At 37.3% G+C, this 22,042-nt stretch overlaps 1 protein-coding gene across 2 annotated transcripts in view; it reads right to left on the bottom strand.

Moving 5' to 3' along the window:
• HOOK1 (hook microtubule tethering protein 1) overlaps positions 1 to 13,792 on the bottom strand; it is a 63,656-nt gene extending 49,864 nt beyond the window's left edge. The window contains exons 1-3 of one of the 2 annotated variants that reach the window (XM_017544026.2): positions 13,469 to 13,792; positions 6,427 to 6,512; positions 439 to 511 (exon numbers count right to left, since the gene is read on the bottom strand). In XM_017544026.2, coding sequence (XP_017399515.1) covers positions 439 to 511; positions 6,427 to 6,512; positions 13,469 to 13,537 — 228 coding nt within the window. In that variant the 5' untranslated portion in view covers positions 13,538 to 13,792. The remainder of the gene's footprint in view (positions 1 to 438; positions 512 to 6,426; positions 6,513 to 13,468) is intronic. The other variant, XM_017544025.2, reaches the window with a different exon arrangement.
• Between the last annotated feature and the right edge of the window lie 8,250 nt (positions 13,793 to 22,042).

Below are 22,042 nucleotides of genomic sequence, written 5' to 3'. Positions count from 1 at the left end.
ACAAACCATAATATATCAGTCTAATGAAATACTACTTAGCAAAAAAAGAACTACTAATGCAGGCAACATGGATGAGACTCAAAAATTAAATTGAGTGAATGAAGTTAGACAAAAGAGTACACATTATATGATTCAATTTACACATAATTCCAGAAATGAACTCTCCATAGTGACATTAGACAGATCTATGGCTACGTAGGGCCAGAATGATGGTAGGGATTAACTGAAAATGGGCCTGAAGTGCATATTTTTGGTTAGTGGGAATATTTTCTATTTCATTATGATGGTAGTTACATGAAAGAATACATGTTTTAAAACTCAAACTGTACACAATAAACAGTCCTATATGTTAATTTGAAAAAAAAGATTTGCATGAGCTTAGTGCTAATTTTAGAAGCACTGTTTGAATCAAGTACTTCTCCCATTCATTCTGCATACCTTTATTCTCCAGTTGTCCCCAACATCCTCTTTAATTCGGCTTAACCAAGATTCATTGAACCAAGCTACATCACTGAAAGAACAACAGGTAAAATACTAAAGATGAAAATGTTTTTATTACATAAAAAACATAAATAGAGCCAACAGAGAAAGTTACTTTATGTCTTAAAGCCTATCCTTAATAACAATACTTAATATTACTTATATAGTAATAATTTATCATATTAAGTTATTTAAGTCATTCACACCTTCAATTTAACAAATATTTACTAAATATTTAATAGTAGGCACCCTGCTACCAGAAAACAGAAAAGTCTCAACTCTGAATAGGTGAAAGACCAATATTATAATGAGTGTCTACTCTGTATCAAGCACTGTGCTTGATGTTTTTCCAAGTTATTTCATTTAAATATCATGGTAACTTGGCAAAGACTCCATTATTATATCCAGTCTTACTATTCAGGGAATTGAGGACGAGAGAGTCTAAGTAATTTGCCCTGAGTCATACTATTAACAGTACATGGCAAAGCCCAAAATAAATCTGTTCGATTGAGTAGAATTAAGCAGAATGAGTTTAAATGAGAAGTCTACAAAGACAAGTTTAGTTTTAATGAAAAGCAAAGTCCTATATTGATACTGGTATGGCCAAGACAAAGAATTGCTATGCTAAATTTTAGTGTATTTAATAAGGATTTGAAGAACAACATTTGACTATATATAGTGAACTACGCTAATAGACTATTTTCTAAACAAATATCTAGATGCTTTATCTGAGTAAGGAATTGAACAAGATTAATATGATAATAATTTACCATTTTGGCACTTAGAAAAGTAGCTAATAAAGAAGAAAAATAAAAAGCACAAATAATTACACTCAAAGGAGAATGTGATAAATGTTCTAAGGGTAAAACAACTTCAAAATCACAGAATGTTAGTGCTGGAAGAGGTCTTAAAGGTCTCATCTAAATTCTTACTTTACAGGTATGCCAACTAAAACAGGGGAAAAATTAAAGAGCTTCTTTTCCAAGGTTATAACTTGAAATAAAGAATCCAAAACTGAAACTAGAACACAGTGCCTAGCTTTTTAGAAATCTTTCTGCTCATATGTTCTAAAAACAGAAGACAACACTTCTGGCTATGATAACCAAAAAAAATGGCTTCACCATTTTCAATTCATTTATTTGGAATTTGTAATCATTTTATTTTTTTATTCATGATGAACACATAATAATTGTATATAACCATTTTCTTTTGAGCAGATTAATGTTAATTGTGCTCAACTTTTCCCCAGATGCTAAGGCTGCAACTACCAAAACAATGTATCTAAACGTAAATGCTATACTGCCAACCAGGTATTTACTTGAAATGATTGAATGAATTGAGTTAATGAGTCAAAACTGTCCAATTCACTTTCTTTTTATATCAGATTAATAAAAAGTCCTAACCAAAAGAAGTATGCCAGGTGTGATGGTTAATGTTATGTGTCAACTTAGCTAGCCCACAGTAACCAGATATTTGGTAAAATCCATCTGGATGTTGCTGGGAAGGTATTTTCTAGATGAGATTAACATTTTAATCAGTAGACTTTGAATAATGCAAACCACCCTCCATTATGTGGGTGGGTCTCATCCAGTCAGTTGAAGGCCTTAAGAAAAAGGCTGACCCCCAACAAAGAAAGAGCAAATTGTCCCAGCAGATGGCCTTCCAAATTTAGCTGCTCTTCTTTGAGTCTCTAGCCTGCTGGCCTACCCTGCAGAGTTTAGACTTGTCATCTCCCACAATCACATGAGCCATTTCCTTAAAAAAAATTGGTGTGTGCACGTGTGTATATTCAGGCACAGATTATACACACACTGACCTTCTCTACTGGTTCTTTTTCTCTGGAGCCCCTTGACTACTACCCCAGTCTTCTAACTGACCTTAAAAAGATCCAAGTATATGATTCTATGCTATAATTATCTTTAGAAATTGGATCTAGATATAATCGATTTTTCTCTAGTATTTCCAAGATAATTCCTTTTGTCTTTACATTTCTCATCTTCCCTTCTACCTCAAATCAACTTTAGCCCAGAGAAATACTTTCTTAGTAAAAATATATCTCCTATTTTCCTATACACAAATTCACCCTTCTCAAACAATTATAATGGCAGCCAACCTTTTCTACTATTAATCTTGATCTCCAACCTCAGAAATCACAGGACATCTTTTTTTTTCTTTTGTGTCGCAACCTCATATAGAGTCTTGGTTCCCAATAATTAGCTCCTTTTCTTATATTTCCCAGAACTTCAATAACACTCAAGGGATATCAAATAAGAAATGGGACACAGGACTAATGAACCAAAATATGGTCCAATTATTTTCTAATAAAACTAAATAAGAATTACTACATTTTAACTCTATCCAAGGTATTTATCTACAACAATTTTACCAACTGAATTCAGGCAGTAAGTAATACCTACTAGTTACTACAAACAATATTATTGTGTCACTTCAATGTACACCCAGAGCCTATTCTTCTTGAAATATCCAAAAATCTTCTCTATTAATCCATCAAACTGCGATCTATATTTTCAACAGTTGTGTATAAAGTACAGATAGATGTCCATATAAGTATGTCTATGGATAAATGTCCACAGATAGATGTCCGTACTTATATGGACATTTTACTGATACTCCAAAGTAAAAACTTATAGAGATATCTATCTATACTTTATACACAACTGACTTTCATTTTATTAATACTCCAAAGTAAAAATCTATTGGAATGGTTTCAATACATTTCAATGATTACAGCTGGTTGAGAGCACTGAACTTGGAGTAAGACCAAACTGATGCAAATCCTAGCTTTGCTATTTATTCATTATTTAACTTCAGAAAGCAATTTCAACTTCTTATACCTCTGTCCTCTTCTATAAATTCAAGGTAAAAATAACACCTACTTCACTAGACTAGTAAAATTTAAATGAAATAATGTCAAATGAGGTCTACAATGATGCCTTTATTTAGTAAATACTCAGATGTTGGCTATCATGGTTTATATGTTAAATGCTCAAATATCTGCTAAACAAATAAACAAATAAATGCATGATGGTTAAGGTCTCTGACTATCCTACATTTTCTGTCTCATTCTTCTCCCTCTTACAAAAAAAAAGTTTAGTCAAAGACAATAGGAACAGAGAGGTTAACTGGTGCTTAAAGTGACAAGGCTAAGCCTTTCTTTTAAAGATATGGCATGCACAATTTATAGTTGTTCTGGGATGAATCCTACCTTCAAAAAAAAAAAAATGTTTAGGTCCTAACCCCTGTGAACATGGCCTTGTTTGAGATAAGGTCTCCAAGTACATAATAAAGGTAAGATCAGGTCATAATGAATTAGGATGGGCCCTAATCCAATATGCCTGGTACCCTTAAAAGAAAAGAGACACAGACAGGTAAGACGGTCATGTGAAGACAGAGTGGAGATACACGGCCACAAACCAAAGAATGCTTGAAGCTACCAGAAGTTAGAAGAGGCAAGAGAGAATCATATCCTAGAAGCTTTGGAGGGAGCATGGCCCAGAAAATAGCTTGATTTAGAACTTCTAGCTTCCAGAACTGTGAGAGAATTAATTTTTCTATTTTAAGCCACTTGGTCTGTGGCACTTTGGTATAGTAGCCCTAGGAAATTAATACAGTTGTCCAGCTTTCTTCCCATGTGTTTTTAAAATAACTGAAGCTTCCAAATGCATTTGAAAAGAGAGTTACATGTTACATATTCAAAGTGAAGAGAATGATTAAGGAACTGTAGAAGCCTAGCATAACTCCATGACTCTTCATGTCTAAGTTAAACAGTTTAGATACCACTTTTTAAAGATATTACTATTTGGAAAAATATCTGCCTTAAGTAAACAGAAAAGAACTATGGGTTAAATTCTGCTACTTCCTTAAAAAGCAGAATTTGTCGTCCTACCTTCAGTAACAATTTTGATGTGATCTGATGTCAGCCACAATAGCCATAAATGCAATATGTTCAAAATAGTAACATATTTAAAGTGCTTTGAAATGTTTCAAGACATATGGTAAAATTAATCCTTTTAATTGGAATAAGATATACTGGTCCAAGCCAGGGACAAAATGTATGCTTTATGTCTCACTATCCAGATCCAGACTTGTGAAAAGTTCCAAAACTGGAAAGGAGTTTAAAAATAAAAATAAATACAAAGTAGCCCCTGGATGATAAGGAGGCTCAGGCAACTAAGAACATGTAAAATTGAGTAAATGAAGCAAAGAGAGAAGGAGAGAGAAAGAGGTACTTAGGGTTAATTTTAGGTCATTGGCCGTTTGTTTAATTAAGACAGGGAATTTCCGATTGGCTATTTTATTTTTCCTGCAGAAAAGCTCTTAGAAGACTATAACAGACACAAGAAAGAAGAAATAAAGAAAATGCAGAGAGAGGGAAGATCAGCATTAACAGCATAATCCAACAGACTGTGGAAAAAATGAGTTGGTGGAAAGTATATAGTTTAGCTGACTCTATCTACAGACTCTACTCTAAACGTCAGGTCCAGTGCTAGAGTGTAGGAGGTTAAAGAGCTTTGTGCATCACATCATGGTAAAAACAGGTCTCTTTATTCTGGCATAAAGCTACTAAAGCCCACCAAAACATATAGAAAGGACAACTCTGAATGGAACTGTTGAAATGAGTGAATGCATACCAGACTTACATTAATACCAACCACAATGTTGATACATCTACACCAATACTTACAACATAGCATGATGAGAAGAAGGCAAGGCATAAATTCTAGTGACAAAAAAATTGATGACTTTCTCAAATCATCAAAAAAGAACTATGTCCAGAAGGCTTGGCTCTGATTAAATAAATAATTTTAAGATCAACTAAGATATAAATAAATAAAACATTTAAGAAACATTTTAAAAGACAGAATAAGAGTATGGCATATTTTAAAATGACTGTCACCTCCCTCAAAAGTTAACATGTTAGTTAAGTTTGTCTTTTAAAGTGTTAATCATAAATTAGCCATTAAATCACTCTATTCACAATAGATCATTTTGAAGATTCTAAATAAGTAGGATTTTAATATCATTTTAATTATGTTTCTAAGACAGGCATAGGATTTTTGCTAACCCATCTAAAAGGCTTTCAATATCAATCATGGTAAATCTATATAACATGATGGTGACAAATAATCTGACTATAAAACAATGAAGCAGAGAGAGGGTTCTGTCTCAAAGTAAGCTAATATAAAGTTGTTATAATTATTATTTAATAATTTATGAGTACAGAATTGACCTTGTTTGTCCTACTTAGGGTAGAGCTCATATTATAGACTATAACCCTAATCATTACACAATGTGGACAAATATTAGGGGAAAAATGGATTTAGAAACTTTTGATATTATATGCTTATATAAAATGGGTCTAGCCCAAACACAACCACTTTTTTAGTTAAGGTTTCCCTGTACCTGTGACTTCAAATTCCATTCATTCCTCATTTCATTATTGGTAAACTCATAAATTAATAATATTAATTCAGAAATAAATTTTAAAATTTAATACTTTAAATTTTTTTTCCAAATTCAATATTTTATGCTTCAATAATCTCTAAAATAATAATCTCCATGCAAGGATATCTTAAAATGACAACAGTACAACCAAAGAAAACACCATAAGCAATTATATCATTCACTTGCTTCTTTCACAGTTTTAAAATAGTGTGAACATGCCCATAACAAGTTCAAAATAAATTATCTTGAATAAATAAGAATCCTGATCAACATGTTCAGTTAAGGTGTATCTCTATGAACAAGCGAGGAATAATGTCCCTAGTTATTCCCTAGTTGCAAGAATGCCTTGGTGCCATATTCCTGAATATGTCACTGGATAAGACGAAGTTTCGATAACCTTTGGAAGTCAAGTCTAAGTTTTCTTCCTTGGTATTCAATAGGTTAACAATGCTTTTCAGGGAGAGTCTAACCACTACTCACATTTGATGAAGAACTTGTGCCATGGCAACTCCATTAGTCAGCTGTTTGACATCTTGACAAGGTGAGGCAGTATTGAATGTCTGCAGCTAAAATGACATAAAGCAAATGACCTTACTGCTTCTTTATGCCTACAAGGTAGCATTACAAAATAAAAACATAAATTGAAAACAGCAAAAAAAAAAAAAAAAAAAAAGTCCTGTTTGGTTTAAACGTACACCTGGACAAACAAATGGAACTATGCTAGTATGTCTCTATGGCTGTGTAACTTTATAAAAATAAACTAAACATGTCACAAAATCATGCCTAAGGCATTATAACACATTGATGCGATGGATAAAGTAATACAGAATTTGGAATATACAAAGCCAGGTATATAACTCCAGTCTTGTGTTTTGTCTATATTTAGCAGAACATCAGAAAAAGAACTTCAAGAAAACCTAACATTTGCAACTTAAAATTTCACTCACATCATATGATAGAAAAACAAAGGCTAGAAATGTCAAGTCTAAAGCTACTTACAGTTGATCCATGAGTTCTGAAATAAGTCAGGACTTCTGCTTCATATCTAAAAATTAGCCTTACATCTTGAAGAGTCAAGGCCTATCTACCATGCCGAGTTGTTTCTATCTATTTTGACTTTAGGTATACTAACTTTTCCCATGTATCTGTTAAACATTCATGTACACATTGAAGAGAAGTAGAATATTATCTTTTACAATAAGCAAATATGAGATAGAAAAAATTTTAGAAAGCAAATTACATCAGAACTAAAATGGATATGTTTCCTGGAGATGTAATCTCAACTTATAAAGACCTTAAAGTAAATATACTATGATTCTCTTTTGCCACACATACTCACCCACTTCACTATTCAGTAATAATTTCTTAGTTTACCATTTAACTATCTTAATCCAATAAAATTCTCTCCCACCATAATTCACTTTTAATGGTTTTGTGCATTTTGAAATTTGGCAACTGGTAATTCAGATCTCCATTATCTAACATAATGCAGATGAATGATACCGGCAAACAAAACGTAGCCAGTTACTTTCAAAGCACACAGAGACACTACTAAGCTCCTACTCTATGTGAGACACTGTGGTATATGATGGGACTACAAAAGACAATCACCAGGTTTCTACCCTTAAGGTAGCTTCAGTCAAGAGTTAAGGAGAGGAGAAAAAGACATAAATCATTTCTAGACAATATGGTAAGTTCCGTGATTATAGTATGCACAAAATGTTCTGCAAAAAATGGGTTGGTCAATCTAATTAGGGTTTGTATTTAGGAAAGACTTCTTGGAGATGATTTCTGAATGTAAGGGCTAGAGGGGTGAGTAGGATATTTTCTAAATAAAGAAAGAGTCAAGGAATGAAAGCTTCAGGAAATACGGATACAAGAAAAGTACAGATACATGAGAAGACATATTATTTTTAGGCAAAACGCAGTTTAGCATCACTGGATTTGCAGTGCAAAGAAGGCTGGGGAAAAGGTGACAATTAACAGAGTTAAAGAGACAGGCAGGAGTCCAAAGGGCCAAGACAAGAAGCTTAGACTTGTTTTACACTTAATGGCATTATCTACATAACAGGAAATAGAATAGTTTCTACCTCACAAGATGGCTGGGGAATTAAATGAAATATACTTATATCAGGGACTGGTATGTGGTATGAGCTCAGCAGCTGTTAGCACATAGGTATGAATCAGGGTTTCTCCAAGTATAGGGTCTAGAAACAATATGCATCAGACTCTCTAGACATATTAAATAAGAAAATCCTCAAATGATTCCTAAATATGTCATTTTTTGAGAACCATCGCTCTGGTTAATGAAAAATCACCGAAAAGTAATAAGAAAGACTGACATTCTTTAGCATATTTTGGAGAGCAGCACAGTGACACAGAGTAGCTTCATGCTTGAGTTGGGCAGACCAGTTAGAAGTTTCCTGCAATGGCTCTGATGACAAAAATAGATAGCATAGAGGGAATCAGCATGTTGACTGAGAGGATATGATGAATTAATAGAATACTTAAAATATAAAATAAGAAGTATTTTGCATCTGGGTAGATGTAGAGGAAAGAGAAACTCCAAGGCTTGGGGCATTTTTAAAAGGAAAATAAACTGTGACTTCCACTTTTCAGTCCTTCCAACTTACACATTAACTTTTAATGTGTAACTTAGAAGTGACATCATTAACTTTTTACAAAATGGATATAATTCATGATTTTAAAAAGACAATTTCAGAGGCACAGAATATTAGGCAAAATTAGGAGTACACATGCTAAGGGACTGCCTCCATGACCACTATGTTCAGATTAAAATCAATTTCCCCTCCTTACAGCCATGGACATTGGAGTGCCTCTGAGAAGTTCTTAAAATAGCTGCAAAACAAATTAGAAAACGCTATGTAATTTCATTTGGCTCAATTGAAAGGCTTACAACCAAGAACAGTGAATAAATTAAAAAGCTTAGTGGGGAGGCCGGGTGCAGTGGCTTATGTCTATAATCCCAGCACTTTGGGAGGCTGAGGTGGGAGGTCACTTGAGGTCAGGAGTTCGAGATCAGCCTGGCCAATATGGTGAAATTCTGTTTCTACCAAAAATACAAAAATTAGCCAGGTGTGATGGCGCACACCTGTAATTCCAGCTACTACGGAGGCTGAGACAGGAGAATCACTTGAACCGGGAGATGGGGGTTGCAGTGAGCCGAGATCCTGCCATTGCACTACAGCTTGGGTGACAGGGCAAGACTCCGTCTCAAAAAGAATAATAAAAAAAAAAAAGCTTAGTGGGGAGAGTGAGGTCAAAGCAGACAGACAAAAGAAAATGTATTCTTTTTTTTTTTTTTTTTTTTAGGCAGAGTCTCACTCTGTCGCCCAGGCTGGAGGGCAGTGGCACAATCTTGGCTCACTGCAGACTCCTCCTCCCAGGTTCAAGGAAATCTCTGCCTCAGCCTCCTTAGTAGCTGGGATTACAGGCGCCCACTACCATACCCGGCTAATTTTTTTTCTATTTTTAGTAGAGATGGGGTTTCACCATCTTGGAAAATGTATTCTTTCAAACTTAAGTCTTTTTAGTGAGTGACCCAAAAAGGACAGATAGGGCACCCACAGGTGTCCATCACTAAACACAGTCTGGCAAATAACTACTTTAATTTCTTCTATATTAATAAATCAACCAAATAATCAGAAATGTGGAAATGCTGTTCCTAAATTACTTCAATATAAATGTCACAGAAATCAAGGAAGATGAAGTTTTCACAACTGGCAGCCAACAAAAACTCAATCTTAGATCAACTTTATTTCCATATTTTCCTCCTCTAGCTCCTCATTACAAAAAGACAATCATTGCTTTGAGTTTTAAGATCTTCATAAAAATAATTCAACTTTTAATAATATTCTAAATTTGGGTATATATTATTATTCTTTCCTTCATCTGCCTGTCAAAGAATGCAAGAACCAAGAAAAACATTTTAAAATATTTGGTCCAACCTTTTAATTTTATTGGCGAGAGGAAGGTCCAAAGATATTAAACAAATTTCCTATGTCACAGAACCAGGCAGCAGAATTAAATTTATCTTTATACAAACATTTCTTCCAACTCTCATACATGTCCTCCACCATATAAATGATGCCCATATTTACCATTTTGCCATGAATTTTCTGCTAAGTAGCAATACAGTATTTCTAAGAACCAATTATTTTAAGAAGGTGAGTTTCAAATCATAAAACACAATTTAAAAAAAAAAAAGTCACAAGACGTATCCCTTCACCTAACCAACTTTTCTTGACGACTTCTCTAATTCTGTTCTTGGCTCCATTCTCCTCCTAGTGCTGAAAAAAGAGTTATTCCCAACTGTCTTATCTCCATGATTTGGCCCCATCATAAGTTTTTAAAATCTTCTATCTCTGGGCCAGGGTTATCATGACAAATGTATATGCTCCACTATCTCCCTCTAATCTGTAGCTGAAGGACACCATTTGTTTTACTGCTAGTGGCTCTTCCCTGTGTCTGAAGAATGAATTTCCCCGATTTGCGCCTGCTGAAATCCAAGCACCATCTATGATCCAGTTAAAAATCCACTCCCGAGTATTTAAAAAAAAACAAAACAAAACAAAGCTATATCATACTTAATGGTGAAATACTAGTCTCTGAGGTCAGAACCAAGGCAGTGATATTTACCATCACCACTTTGATTCAGTGTTGGTGTCGTATTGGCAGCAGTTGTTAGTGTTCTCCTAGGCACAGAGCAGAAAATAGGTCATGTAAGAGCTCTGATCCCAAAAGCCAACTGGATTACTTTAGAAAGTACTGTGTTATAGATAAGAGAGAAAGAGGTTAACTGGTTACAGTGGGATAAGGGTGGGAGGCAAATAGGTCGCTACTTTTAAAATAGCTGTAACAAAGAGTCCCTGAAAAGCAACATCAGCCCCAAGACCTCAATGATGGAAGCAGTCAAACACTGGAAGAACTAGAAGGAGAATATTCTAGGTAGAGGGGGAAAAAATCCCTGATGCATTAAAACAGCTTAGCTTCTTCGACAGATAGAAAGTCAATGCAGCATGATGGGCTTGAAGAAGTGTTGCTTGAGGTGACTTTGGAGAAAGTTGGGTAGGTGAGGTAAGATCAATAATGCAGTTGCTGGCAAAGGCAAAAATAATCAGTTAATTTTTTTTAAAAAGACAGTAAATTTCACTGGACATCATCTAAAGAGGATTAAAAAAAAAAAAAAAAAAAAAAAAAAAAAAAAAAAAAAAAAAAAAAAAAAAAAAAAAAAAAAGCAACAGAGAACCAGAAATCAAGACAATATAATTTCACAAAGGAACCATCAAGTAAGAAAAGAATAATATAACACTTACTGAATTTAGCAAACTTGTAATAAAGTGAAAGCCACAGAGGAAAGAAACTCAAGTGTGGTGGGTTGAAGATTAAATGAGGGTGAAAGAAGCATAAAGGGTGAGTATAAAACAACTCAAATTTGACTGTGAAGGAAAGGGGAAGTGCAGTATGATTTTAACATGGAGGGGTGGCTCTTTGTTCTTTTTTTAAAAGGGTGACTATGTCAGCAAGTTTATATGTAGAGAGAAACGAGCCAATGGAGACAAAGTAGATGTAAGTACAACAAGGGAACAAATGATACAGTAACGTTTAAGAGGACCTGGAAGGGATGGAGTTTAAATCCAGAGCCAAGGATAAGGAAGTGGTCATTTGCCAGAGAGGAAGAAGAGTTGGGGGCACAGGTAGAATACTGATAAAGATCTGCTAAGAGGACTGTGAGAGAAACTGTCTGGTTATTCTTAGGCATGGGCAATCTTATGAGAAAAGGTGCATTTGGCAGTAGCAGCATTAGTGGAGGCAACAGTTTGCAAGGTCATTCAATTTTCTCCACAGTGCTCAGCAGCCCAAGAGAGGACTGAAGCAAACAACCAATTTTACTTTGTTATCTATAATTCTTTATCATTTGGTTTAAAATATTTTTGTAGCCTTTAAGGAATTTTACCTTCCGCTGTAATTACACACAGCTCTGGCTACCACTCCAGCCCTCCGCAGAGCCTAGCTCAACATTGGAAGTCAATAAATTCTGGTTAAAAGAATGGATACAGTCACATAATATTTTAAATTATTGCAACACAAAAGAAAACTCTGTGCTTCTCCACCACCTCATATGTAAGTCAATGACATCATAAAGACCAAGTTTAACACTTCAGTCAGATGAGGTTTACAACAACAATGTAACAGATTCAGATATACCCTTTAATTAGTCTGTTTTAACAAAACAAACCATTAAAAGTAATGTTGCCTTGTTTCATGACAGTCTTAAATACAGCACTTCCACCCTAGTAACTCTTTCAAATGAAAATACAGTTGAACGGTTAGCTAATTGCTTTTAACTCACAAACCCTAAATATTTGCATTCCACTAAAAGCAAAAGTTATTTATCTACAAAGTGTAAAAGTCGCTTTAAATTATGGTTATTTCCAATAGACATCACACACTTCCATAAACCTAACTTTCTCATTCTTTGGAATTAGATGCATAGGAGATCACTAGGGAATCTCAGCCGATTACAGCCTCCTCATCCAGTCTGTTTACATTCCATTCTGCACACACTCCCCTACACACAACTCTTAACAACTGGTTTGGGATGAGCATCATCAACAGCACCTTGTGGATCATCAAGCACCATCCTTGCTCAATATGGGTTAAGAAACGCACCTGAATGCAGCACTGATATTTAAGTAACTCTAAGAGGTGGGACGTTATTTTATTGACAGGAATACTGAACAATCTGGAGACAGACATGCCTGTCCAGACCAAACACAAATTAACAAAAATCCTAAACATTCATAAATCCTAAAGAAAAATGCCATTTCATTTTCTTTAAAGAAAATGCTGTCCATTTGGAGGAAGAGGGGGCCAGCGAGAAAAAAGGAAAATGAGCCCCCCACTCTTATCTTTTTCTCCAGACAGGAAATACGTGGAAACATCTCTTTGAAGCGGCTTCTACAAAATACGATGTTCTAGAGTCCTGAAAGAGCACTAGTCTGGGAACTAAAACAGCCAGTCACCTCCTGGCCACCTGTGTCCAGGTAGAGCAAGGTGGTTTGGGGCTGCAGGGTTAGGTTTCGGAAGGGGTCTTCAACACCCAAGCGGACGAAGGCAAGAGAGTCAGCGATCTAGGAAGTCCGGGGCTCCGGGCGCTGTTGAAGGGGAGAAAATGGGCAACGGGGAGGAAAGAGGATGGGCGCTTGGTTCATACCCCAGCTGTTAGGGACACCATGCAGGTCGAATCCTCTGGCTGAAGCCAGAGCCTCCACCGTTACACTCCCAAAGCTTCCTTTACCCCCACCCCCGGACACCAACCGGTGCGCACACACCTGCCCGGCGACCCGCAGGTGGCACCCTCTCGGTCAAGGACGACACCAGGTGCGACGGGCAGGGCGCGCCGGGACCCCTGTACAGGTGGCCCCCGCTCACCTGGGAGAACTGGGCGCCCCGAGCTCCTCGCCTCAGCCCCCTCGCCCCCTCGCCTCCTGGCACTCACCCAGATCATGAGGCTATCGCACAGCGGCAGCCTGGGCTGCGGCAGCGGCGGCTGCTGCGTCTCCTCCATGGCCGGTGCCGCCGTCGATGACGCCGCGGACACCGAAGCTCCCTCCTCCCAGCGCTCCCCCAGGAGCCGCCGTCGACGACCTCCTAGCCCCCAGGAAAGCTCGGTACCGGGCCCGTCCCGCGCCGCTCACGCGCGAAACCTCGCGCTGCCAACGTGGCTGGCGTCACCCCCTCCTCACCCGCCCCCGCCTCTCTCCAGCGTTCGCCCCCTCCCCCGGCTGGGCCCCGGCCGCGCTGCCGAGCACCTGAGCCCCGCCTCCTCTTCCTCCTCCCCCCTCCCCTCCTCCCACCCGTCCTGCCCACTCCCGCACACCTCACCCCGCCGCCCTGAGTGACCTGAGCGCGCACCAGTCACAGAGAAGGTAGGTTCCCGGCGGGGCGGGCGGGGAGGGCGGGGGCGGGAAGAACCAGGATAGGTTGCGCAGGAGGGATTGCTCATTGGGCGTGCCCTCGTGGGCTCCGACCAATCAACGTGAGACAAGCCTGAGCCTTGGGGAGGGAGCGAGAGTGAGTGGGAAGAGGTTTATGACCTGGCAGGTGCAGTGAGGGCGGGGGCGGGAGGTTGAGCGCGGGAGGCGAGCGCGCTTGCGCGGCGGGGATTGGTGAGGCTGAAGCCTGCACAGCCCGGGAGTGGCCGAAGTGGCAGAAGGGGCAGCAGGGTCCCCGCCGGGCTCAGGTGTCTTCCCGCTTTCTTCGAGGTAGCACGCCGCCTGGCTACACCTGTAGAGGCCCACATTCTGCTTCCAAATTGTCTTCAGAAATAGATCTTACGGGCCGTGCGCCGTGGCTCACGCCTATAATCCTAGCACTTTGGGCGGCTGAGGCGGTGAATCACCTGAGGTCAGGAGTTCGAGACCAACCAGGCGAACAGGTGAAACCCCATCTCTACTAAAATTACAAAAGTTAGCCGGGCCTGTTGGCACATGCCGGTAATCCAAGCTACTTGGGAGGCTGAGGCAGAAGAATGGCTTGAACCTGGGTGGCAGAGGTTGCAGTGAACCGAGATCGTGCCATTGCATCCAGCCTGGACAACAGAGCGAGACTCCGTCTCAAAAAAAAAAAAAAAAAAAAAAAAAAAAAAAAAAAAAAAAAAAAAAAAAAAAAAAAAGAACGAATAAATAAATAAATAAATCATACCCATGAATTAAAACTCTTCGAGGAAGGAAAAGTCTTCGAGGCACTCATTGGAAAAGGGTGTTTTCATTTGCACACGTGGCAAATGTGCCACATTTATAAGAAAAATGAAATCCGTCAATACTTCTTAAATAAGCTCTCACGGGACCATATATCACGAGTAATTTTATTTTACATGGGCAAAAGGCAAGACCATTTCCAAGTAGCAAAATAAACGAAATGTTTTGAAAATCATGGAAGATATCAGTGTACCCATTTTCCTTTGGCAGTTGAAAATTTGCTTTTTCTGAGAATGTTGCAGGGTAGAAGGGGCGCGGGGAGGTGGCCTAAAATTGGAAGCTCTCCAAGGTACTGATAGATGGCTTAGGTTATTGAAAAGGGCTAGACTATTTTTAGTTTTGCTGTCACTTCACTCATTCATAAACTCATCAATTCATGCTCTGAGTAAGAAAACAGCTGTCTTTTTTTATATTGCTGCTTTTTTATATTTAGACACTGAAAGTTTAAAACTGATGGACGACTGCAATTAAAAGCCCCCAAGTGTAAATCAGTCTCATTCTACAAATACAGTACATGTGTTTGCTATTGACTCCCTTAACATTATTCCAGAACTTTCTTAACGCCTCCGGAGTCACTTTATATGCTAGGAACATTGGTAATGTGATTTAATGAAAACTACAAGATTTAGGAACTGAAGACCTGGTATGAATCTTGACTTTATTCCCCACTGGTTGTTCTCCTATAGCCCCCAACCTCCACATCCCTAAGATCATTGTAATTAAAATGTAAACATGCATGGTAAATGTAAATTGTAAACTTTGCAAATGAGTTACTATAAATATGTATACATGTGGGAACTTCTCAACGTATTTATCATTGAGAGCCACAAGTGACTTAATTACTCAAATAAAATAATTCATGAGAGTAACTGGGAGGCAATTAAGTTATGCTTCTGGACTTTATAGAGGGTAAATTATCAGGGAAGGGAAAATTTGACAAACTTTATCAAGAAACTTCAAAATATCCATATCATTTAAACTCATTATTCCAATGTATTCTGCTTCCCAGTCATAAATTCTACCGAAACCATCAGAAGTGCATTCGGAGGCTTTGAACAATGATATGTATGGCAATGCTGTGTATTGATCAATTGTATAATTGATTGATACAATACCCAATAAGCAAGAAAGGCTAAATATTTTACAGCAGATTCCATGCTTTGGAGAATATTTAACTCAGGAAAGTTGTCACAATGTATACTATTAAATAAAAATTAGATGAAAGCAACCATATGACCTCAATATTATAAATATTATTTATGTATTTTAATATATACACAGCAAGACGACAAAGGAATAATCATCCAACTGTTGTTATATATAAATGAAAAATGACTATTTTTGAAATCTTTCATATTTTCTAGGCTTTCTACAATTATCTTATATTACTTTATAATCAGAAAAAAAGGGCTTTAGAAGAAATGCTAAATACAACATGGGTCATCATTTCCATTAAATTGGCATTAATCCTTTAGAAGTTGGCATCCATGTTTGGAGAGTGGAGTGAAACTAACTCTTCAACCCTAGCTGTGGGATTATAAATTGATACAGTCTTTCTGAAAAGATTTTTGACAATATATATCAAAAGACTTTAAAATGTTCAAAGTCTATAAGCCAACTATTTCATTTTCAGAATCTATTCTAAGAAAATAATCACATGCCAACAAAGTTATTGATTGCAGTGCTATTTATCAAAGCAAAAAGAAAAGAAACAGCTATGAATGTCTGGAAGAGAAATGATTAAACAAAGTAATTTACATGTATACAATGAAATGTTTCATAGCATTAAAATATTTTAAAATAAGTTTAATTACTCAGGAAAATGCTTATCACATAATGCTAAGAAAAAAAGTCATCATGCAATCTGTGCATACAGCATAGATCCCAACATATACATAAATACATAGGCCAGGTGCAATGGTTCAAGCCTGTAATGCCAGCACTTTGGGAGGCTGAGGTGGGAGGATCACTTGAGTCCAGGAGTTTGTGATCAGCCTGGACAACATGGTGAGACCCTGTCGTTATATTGAATAAATAAAGAAATGTGTGTGTGTGTGTGTGTGTGTATATATATATATATATATATATATATATATACACATACACACACACATATATATATATATACATTTTAATATTTTAATATATATATATATATGCGGATCACTATTTGGGTGTGCCTGGGTATATGTATATATACTGTATGCATACACACCCAGAAAGAGCAAAAAGGAAAGAGACTACAGAAAATATACCAAGATGTTGATAGTGATGATGATAATGTCTAGGTATTTTTACTAGGTATAGTAAAAATCGGTGAGTTTTACCTTCTTTGTAATTTACAGTGAATTTGAAATTTTCTACAGTGATTTTATTGTCACAAAAAGGAGTAAAGCCTGAAAATGTTTAAAATTATGAATATGGTAGAATCTCAACTGTGAAAGAATATATATATAGGAATATGTGCACACATACACATCTGTGCCCAGGCATGTGTGCATGCATATGCATCCATACAGAGAGACATTGAGAAGAGAGCTGGCGAAAACTAAGCACAAAGCTTAGTGTTGTAGAGACCTGATGTCACTTCTTGAGCAAATGACAATTTCAGTGAAGTTCAGTTTCAGCCTCTCTAAACTGGGATCATACTCGTATATTTCTGTGTATTTTTGGATTGATTAGTAATTTTTTTGGTGATAAGCTGGAGAAACCACACCTGGTAGCTTTTTTTTTTTTTTTAAGTTGTTGGAAGGATATGAGAGGGTTCACAGATTCAGAGGAAGAGCTGAAGAACCCAGCATGGAAAACTGCAGGTCCCAGAATAGCTCATTGGATCTGGATAGCAAAAACTATGGGAGTCTTTTTAGGATACTACCACCTGGATGAGTAGGATAAAATGGCTGCTCAGTCTTTCTGAGTCATTCTGTTCAAAATTCCAATTTCAGGGAGAGCTTCTGATTTGCCTGTTTTGGGATTTGTGTCAAACCCTTTTCCAGAAGAGTTTAAAGGCACCTAGACTGGCTGTCCCACATTGACTGCAGATCCAAGGCAAGATCACAAGACTATTGCCCACTGAATGGTAGAATGATGCTTGCAGACAAAAACAAAACCAGTTCTTTCCACATGACCGCATAGGATTGTTGTCAGGATAAAATGTATGTGAAATGCTTAATATAAATCTTAGCTTATAGTAGTTGCTCAATACATTTTAGCTATTCTTTATACCATACCTGTGTGTGTGTGTGTGTGTGTGTGTGTGTGTGTGTGCGCGCGCGCGTGTCCACATGTGTGCACTGCAAGGAAACCTGAAAGAAAATATTAAAATATTAGTAAATGCTATTCATGGTAATTAATTATTATCTTTTTGTATTTTCCAATTTCACCAAAATATTAGTTTTTTACTTAAAATGAACTTTTTTGTATGTGTTAGAGAGAAAGGATAAGGAAGAGATTTCTAGGCTCTGTGTTGGTTTGTAAGTAAATAGATAAATGATAAGAGGAGAAAATCCCTAGCTAGGCACTTTAAATAGAACTGTATTAGGCTCTACTTGTAAAGAGGATATCTGTGTCTTGCATATACATGTGATGAAATGAAGAAACGGTGAATTCTAAGGCTTTTTCTGCTGATTTCTAGGTAACTGTGAATGTCTCTGAATGGATATCAGCTAGAAGACTCTGACCTGGACAGGCGTAGATGTAGTCACACAGTTCCTGCTAGTCAGGCTAGTAGAGAGACCATGCCAGCAGCAAATAGTGCAATCGAATGTCAGCAGCAAAGCATTCATTCCTGAAGCAAATTATTGAACCCACACATAGAGAATTCTGACAGCATTGTTTAGGTAAAGCTTCCCCTTCTACAGACCCTCAGACACATGTCCTGCAAGTGTTGAAGGTAGGAAGGAAGGAAAGATGAAAGCATAAAAGAAGGGAGGGAAGAAAGAAGGAGCAAGGAAAAAATTGCAACATAGGCTCAATCTCAGCAACCGAGACAGAGGTAGCCAGAATGATATGAGATCCACCATAGAGATTAGTTTGCTTTTCTAGATGATGCCCACAAGAGTGGTGTGCAATCAAATATGCAAAGATTCATAGCAAATAGCAAACTCAGGCTGCTTCAAGTCAACATGAAAGTCCAGAAGCAGTTGAATGCAGGAGCTGTGACAATTTTCAGAATCTAGGAGGTACTTTGGAATAATAGCATCCAGGCCCTGGGGGAGGAGATTTATATGCTCTAGGCAGAGTCATAGGAAGAGAGACAAAAATGAAAATTGACATTTTACAACACCTCCTTGTTCTTAGGCCTGTGACCACAGTGGGCACAAATATCTAAAGTGTATTTGAGCTCCATCAAATACCATACTAGGTTTTAGGGAAGCAAGACCAATCCCAGACATTATGGGTAAGATTTAGCTCTCTGTTAAGGGAACAATCTTAAGCATAGTTGACTTGGATCCGAACATTTAGGTAATGGGACTGGGAAGATAGGACAAATAGCCTATGGATATTTTCAGCCAGTGTAACTATTAAGGTAGAGACTGGAGAAAGGTGATCAAGGATGTGGATTCCTTCCCACTATGTATAAAAATGAATACTCATTTACCTTTCACACTGGCTTGAAACTGACTCTTGTTATGAAATTAATATTCATTTAAAACTGTATGAGGTACTGGAAATTTTACTTCTAGGGCTTTGTAGACTTGAGTTACACAGATTTTGTATCACTTAATGAAACTGCCTTTTAATGCATTTTACTTCCAAGAGATGTTATTGCCAACCTGTTGGGCTGCCCAAAGAGATTACACTAAGATTTCAATGGAGAAACTGAAGCCAAGTGCAAGTTCAAAAGAAGGGAGAAGGCATCTCTGTCACTGAAGAATGCACATCCATAGAGCAAGAAATTTTAAAATTCTACCATAAACAGAAAAACAAATCTTAACTTTAAGGACTTTTGTCATTGCAGCCTGTTGTAAATTGAGTTTCCAGGAAGCAGACCCTGAGATGGTGATTAGCATGTTGGAGGATTATTAAGAAATGCTCTTGGAAACAACAGTTGTGAGAAAGGAGGGAAGGAAGCAGCAGTGGGCAGAGGGAGATAGTGGGCTGTGGTGCAGGCTCAATGAAAGTCTCAACTTCTCCCTGGGAAGTGCTGAAGCTGGAATGTTCCTTCCAAGTTGTTCCAAGTTTGAATGAGGGGAGCTTGGTCTGTATACTTTCATGTTGACAAATCATTCATTGCATGTGGGCTGCCCTGGAGAGATGGCATGACAGCCTAGGCAATTTACAAAGAAGGCTGATGGCTGATAGTTGTCTGCTGGAAACACTCCCAGATGCTGGAGATATCCAGGCAGCACATCACAGTATACTCTCTAGAGCAGTAGCACCCACAGCCACTTTGGGTGGGGATGAGGGTGCCAGCACTCAGGATGGGAAAGAATGGTGTTTAAGTGTGGGCAAGTATAACTGACAGTGTGGCAATAGCTATAACCACAAAGTTAAAATAGTCACAGAGGAAGAATGCTGGCAGCTTTGGTTCTTGGAGTACAAGGCTCCAAAGTGAGGAAGGATTGTAGCCATAGTTATAATTTCAGGTAGGGGATTAGTGTCAGCTAACTGAATGGATGACACCTTGGAGGATTTAAGACTGGGGTTCCTGGGGAAACAAAAGTTACAAAAAAGATAAATCACAATGCAGAGTAATTTTATCAATTATGTTTTAAACTTACAGGGAAAAGGTTTTAGCTTGCCATTTATTAAGTAAAAATAAATGTCATCATTTCATTGATTAAGCATATGTAAACTCACCCCAATGCTCTAAATCAAATATAATCATACCTAATTTACCTTATCCTTAATAACTCTGATGAGAAAAAATTTAAATAGCAAGATAAATGTAGCATTTTTTTCAAATACTTAAAAACATCAAGTGAAAATGGGCATTTAGTAAAAATGCACTAATAATGTAACCAATCTAAAGTATCATAAATCCTGGAGTTTATATCTCAGTTTATCTGAGTGAATCACAAGACCTGTCATCATTTTACACCCTGTTAGAAGAGATGATCCGTGGTTCTCATTCAGTTGGTGACCTATTTTTTATGTACAAAAATCCTTCTAATCCATGTAAGCAGGTTTTTAAAACAAAGACCAAACAGTGACACATAGTGAGTCTCTAATCATTTAATCCACAGATGTTTGTCTCTAAAAAGCAAGAATTACAGTATAACAAAGGGTACCTCCTATTTTGTTGTTGTTGTGTGTTTGTTTGTTTTTGAGACAAGATCTCACTGTGTCACTCTTGAGTGCAGTGGCATGATCATGGCTCACTGCAGCTTCAAACTCCTGGGCTGAAGTGATCCCCCCATCTCTGCCTCCTGAGTAGCTGGGACCACAGGCACATGCCACCATGTTCAGCTAATTTTTTTCATTTCTTGTAGAGATGCAATCTTCTTATGTTTTCCAGGCTGATCTCAAACTCCTGGGCTCAAGCAATCCCACTTCAGCCTCCCAAGTGCTAGGTTTACAGGCATGAGCCACCATGCCTGGCTATTCCTATTGTTTTTAAGTGAGTTGAAAATGTTTTAAAATTAAAATTATTTAATCACACTATCTATATGGAAAGTAGATAAAATCACATTTACAAGACGAATTTCACAGATTTAATGAAAACATAATGTTTAAGGATGATAGAGATCACTATGTTAGAAATATTGCTTATACTTTATTATCACTTGAGAAAACTACATTTGAAGCTATTATTACAAAATGTGGTATTCTGAGGCCTCCACATGTATATCAATTGAAAATACATTAAAGTGATATTTGCCTAAGGAGCTAGAATGTCTTGCCTTCCCTCCATGTGTTAGATAAGTATAAGTTATATATAATATAATACATTTTAAAATGTCAAAATGATAGAGGGAAGAAGTTTATCTCATCATTTATGGACATTAGAAAAGGGGGCTACTTAATCATAAACATTAACAAATTGCACTGTAAGAACAAAGAGCAAAAATGGGAATGCCAGGAGAAATGTGCTGAGAGTTTACTAAAAGCTCTTGCAGAAAATTCCCTGAAATTCAGTCATGGCTAGTAAAATTTTTGAAAAAATTTAACCCAGCAAATGAGTACTTCCTAATGTGGTTTGGGAATACTCCCCAGAGATCTTTAAAACAAAATGACCAAGAAATAATGAAAAACAAAACTAAGTAGAAGCTAGCTTCATACAGAAAAGAGGCAGGTGCACATTTCATTAAAGGACTTGCCCCTATGAAAATGTTTCATGTGAACACGATTGATGACTAAGAACATATCCA

Source organism: Cebus imitator, unplaced genomic scaffold (assembly GCF_001604975.1).
Source record: "Cebus imitator isolate Cc_AM_T3 unplaced genomic scaffold, Cebus_imitator-1.0 Scaffold163, whole genome shotgun sequence".
NCBI classification, from domain to species: Eukaryota; Metazoa; Chordata; class Mammalia; order Primates; family Cebidae; genus Cebus; species Cebus imitator.
The sequence above is the reverse complement of the archived record's forward strand: the minus strand, read 5'-3'. Positions and strand labels throughout refer to the sequence as shown.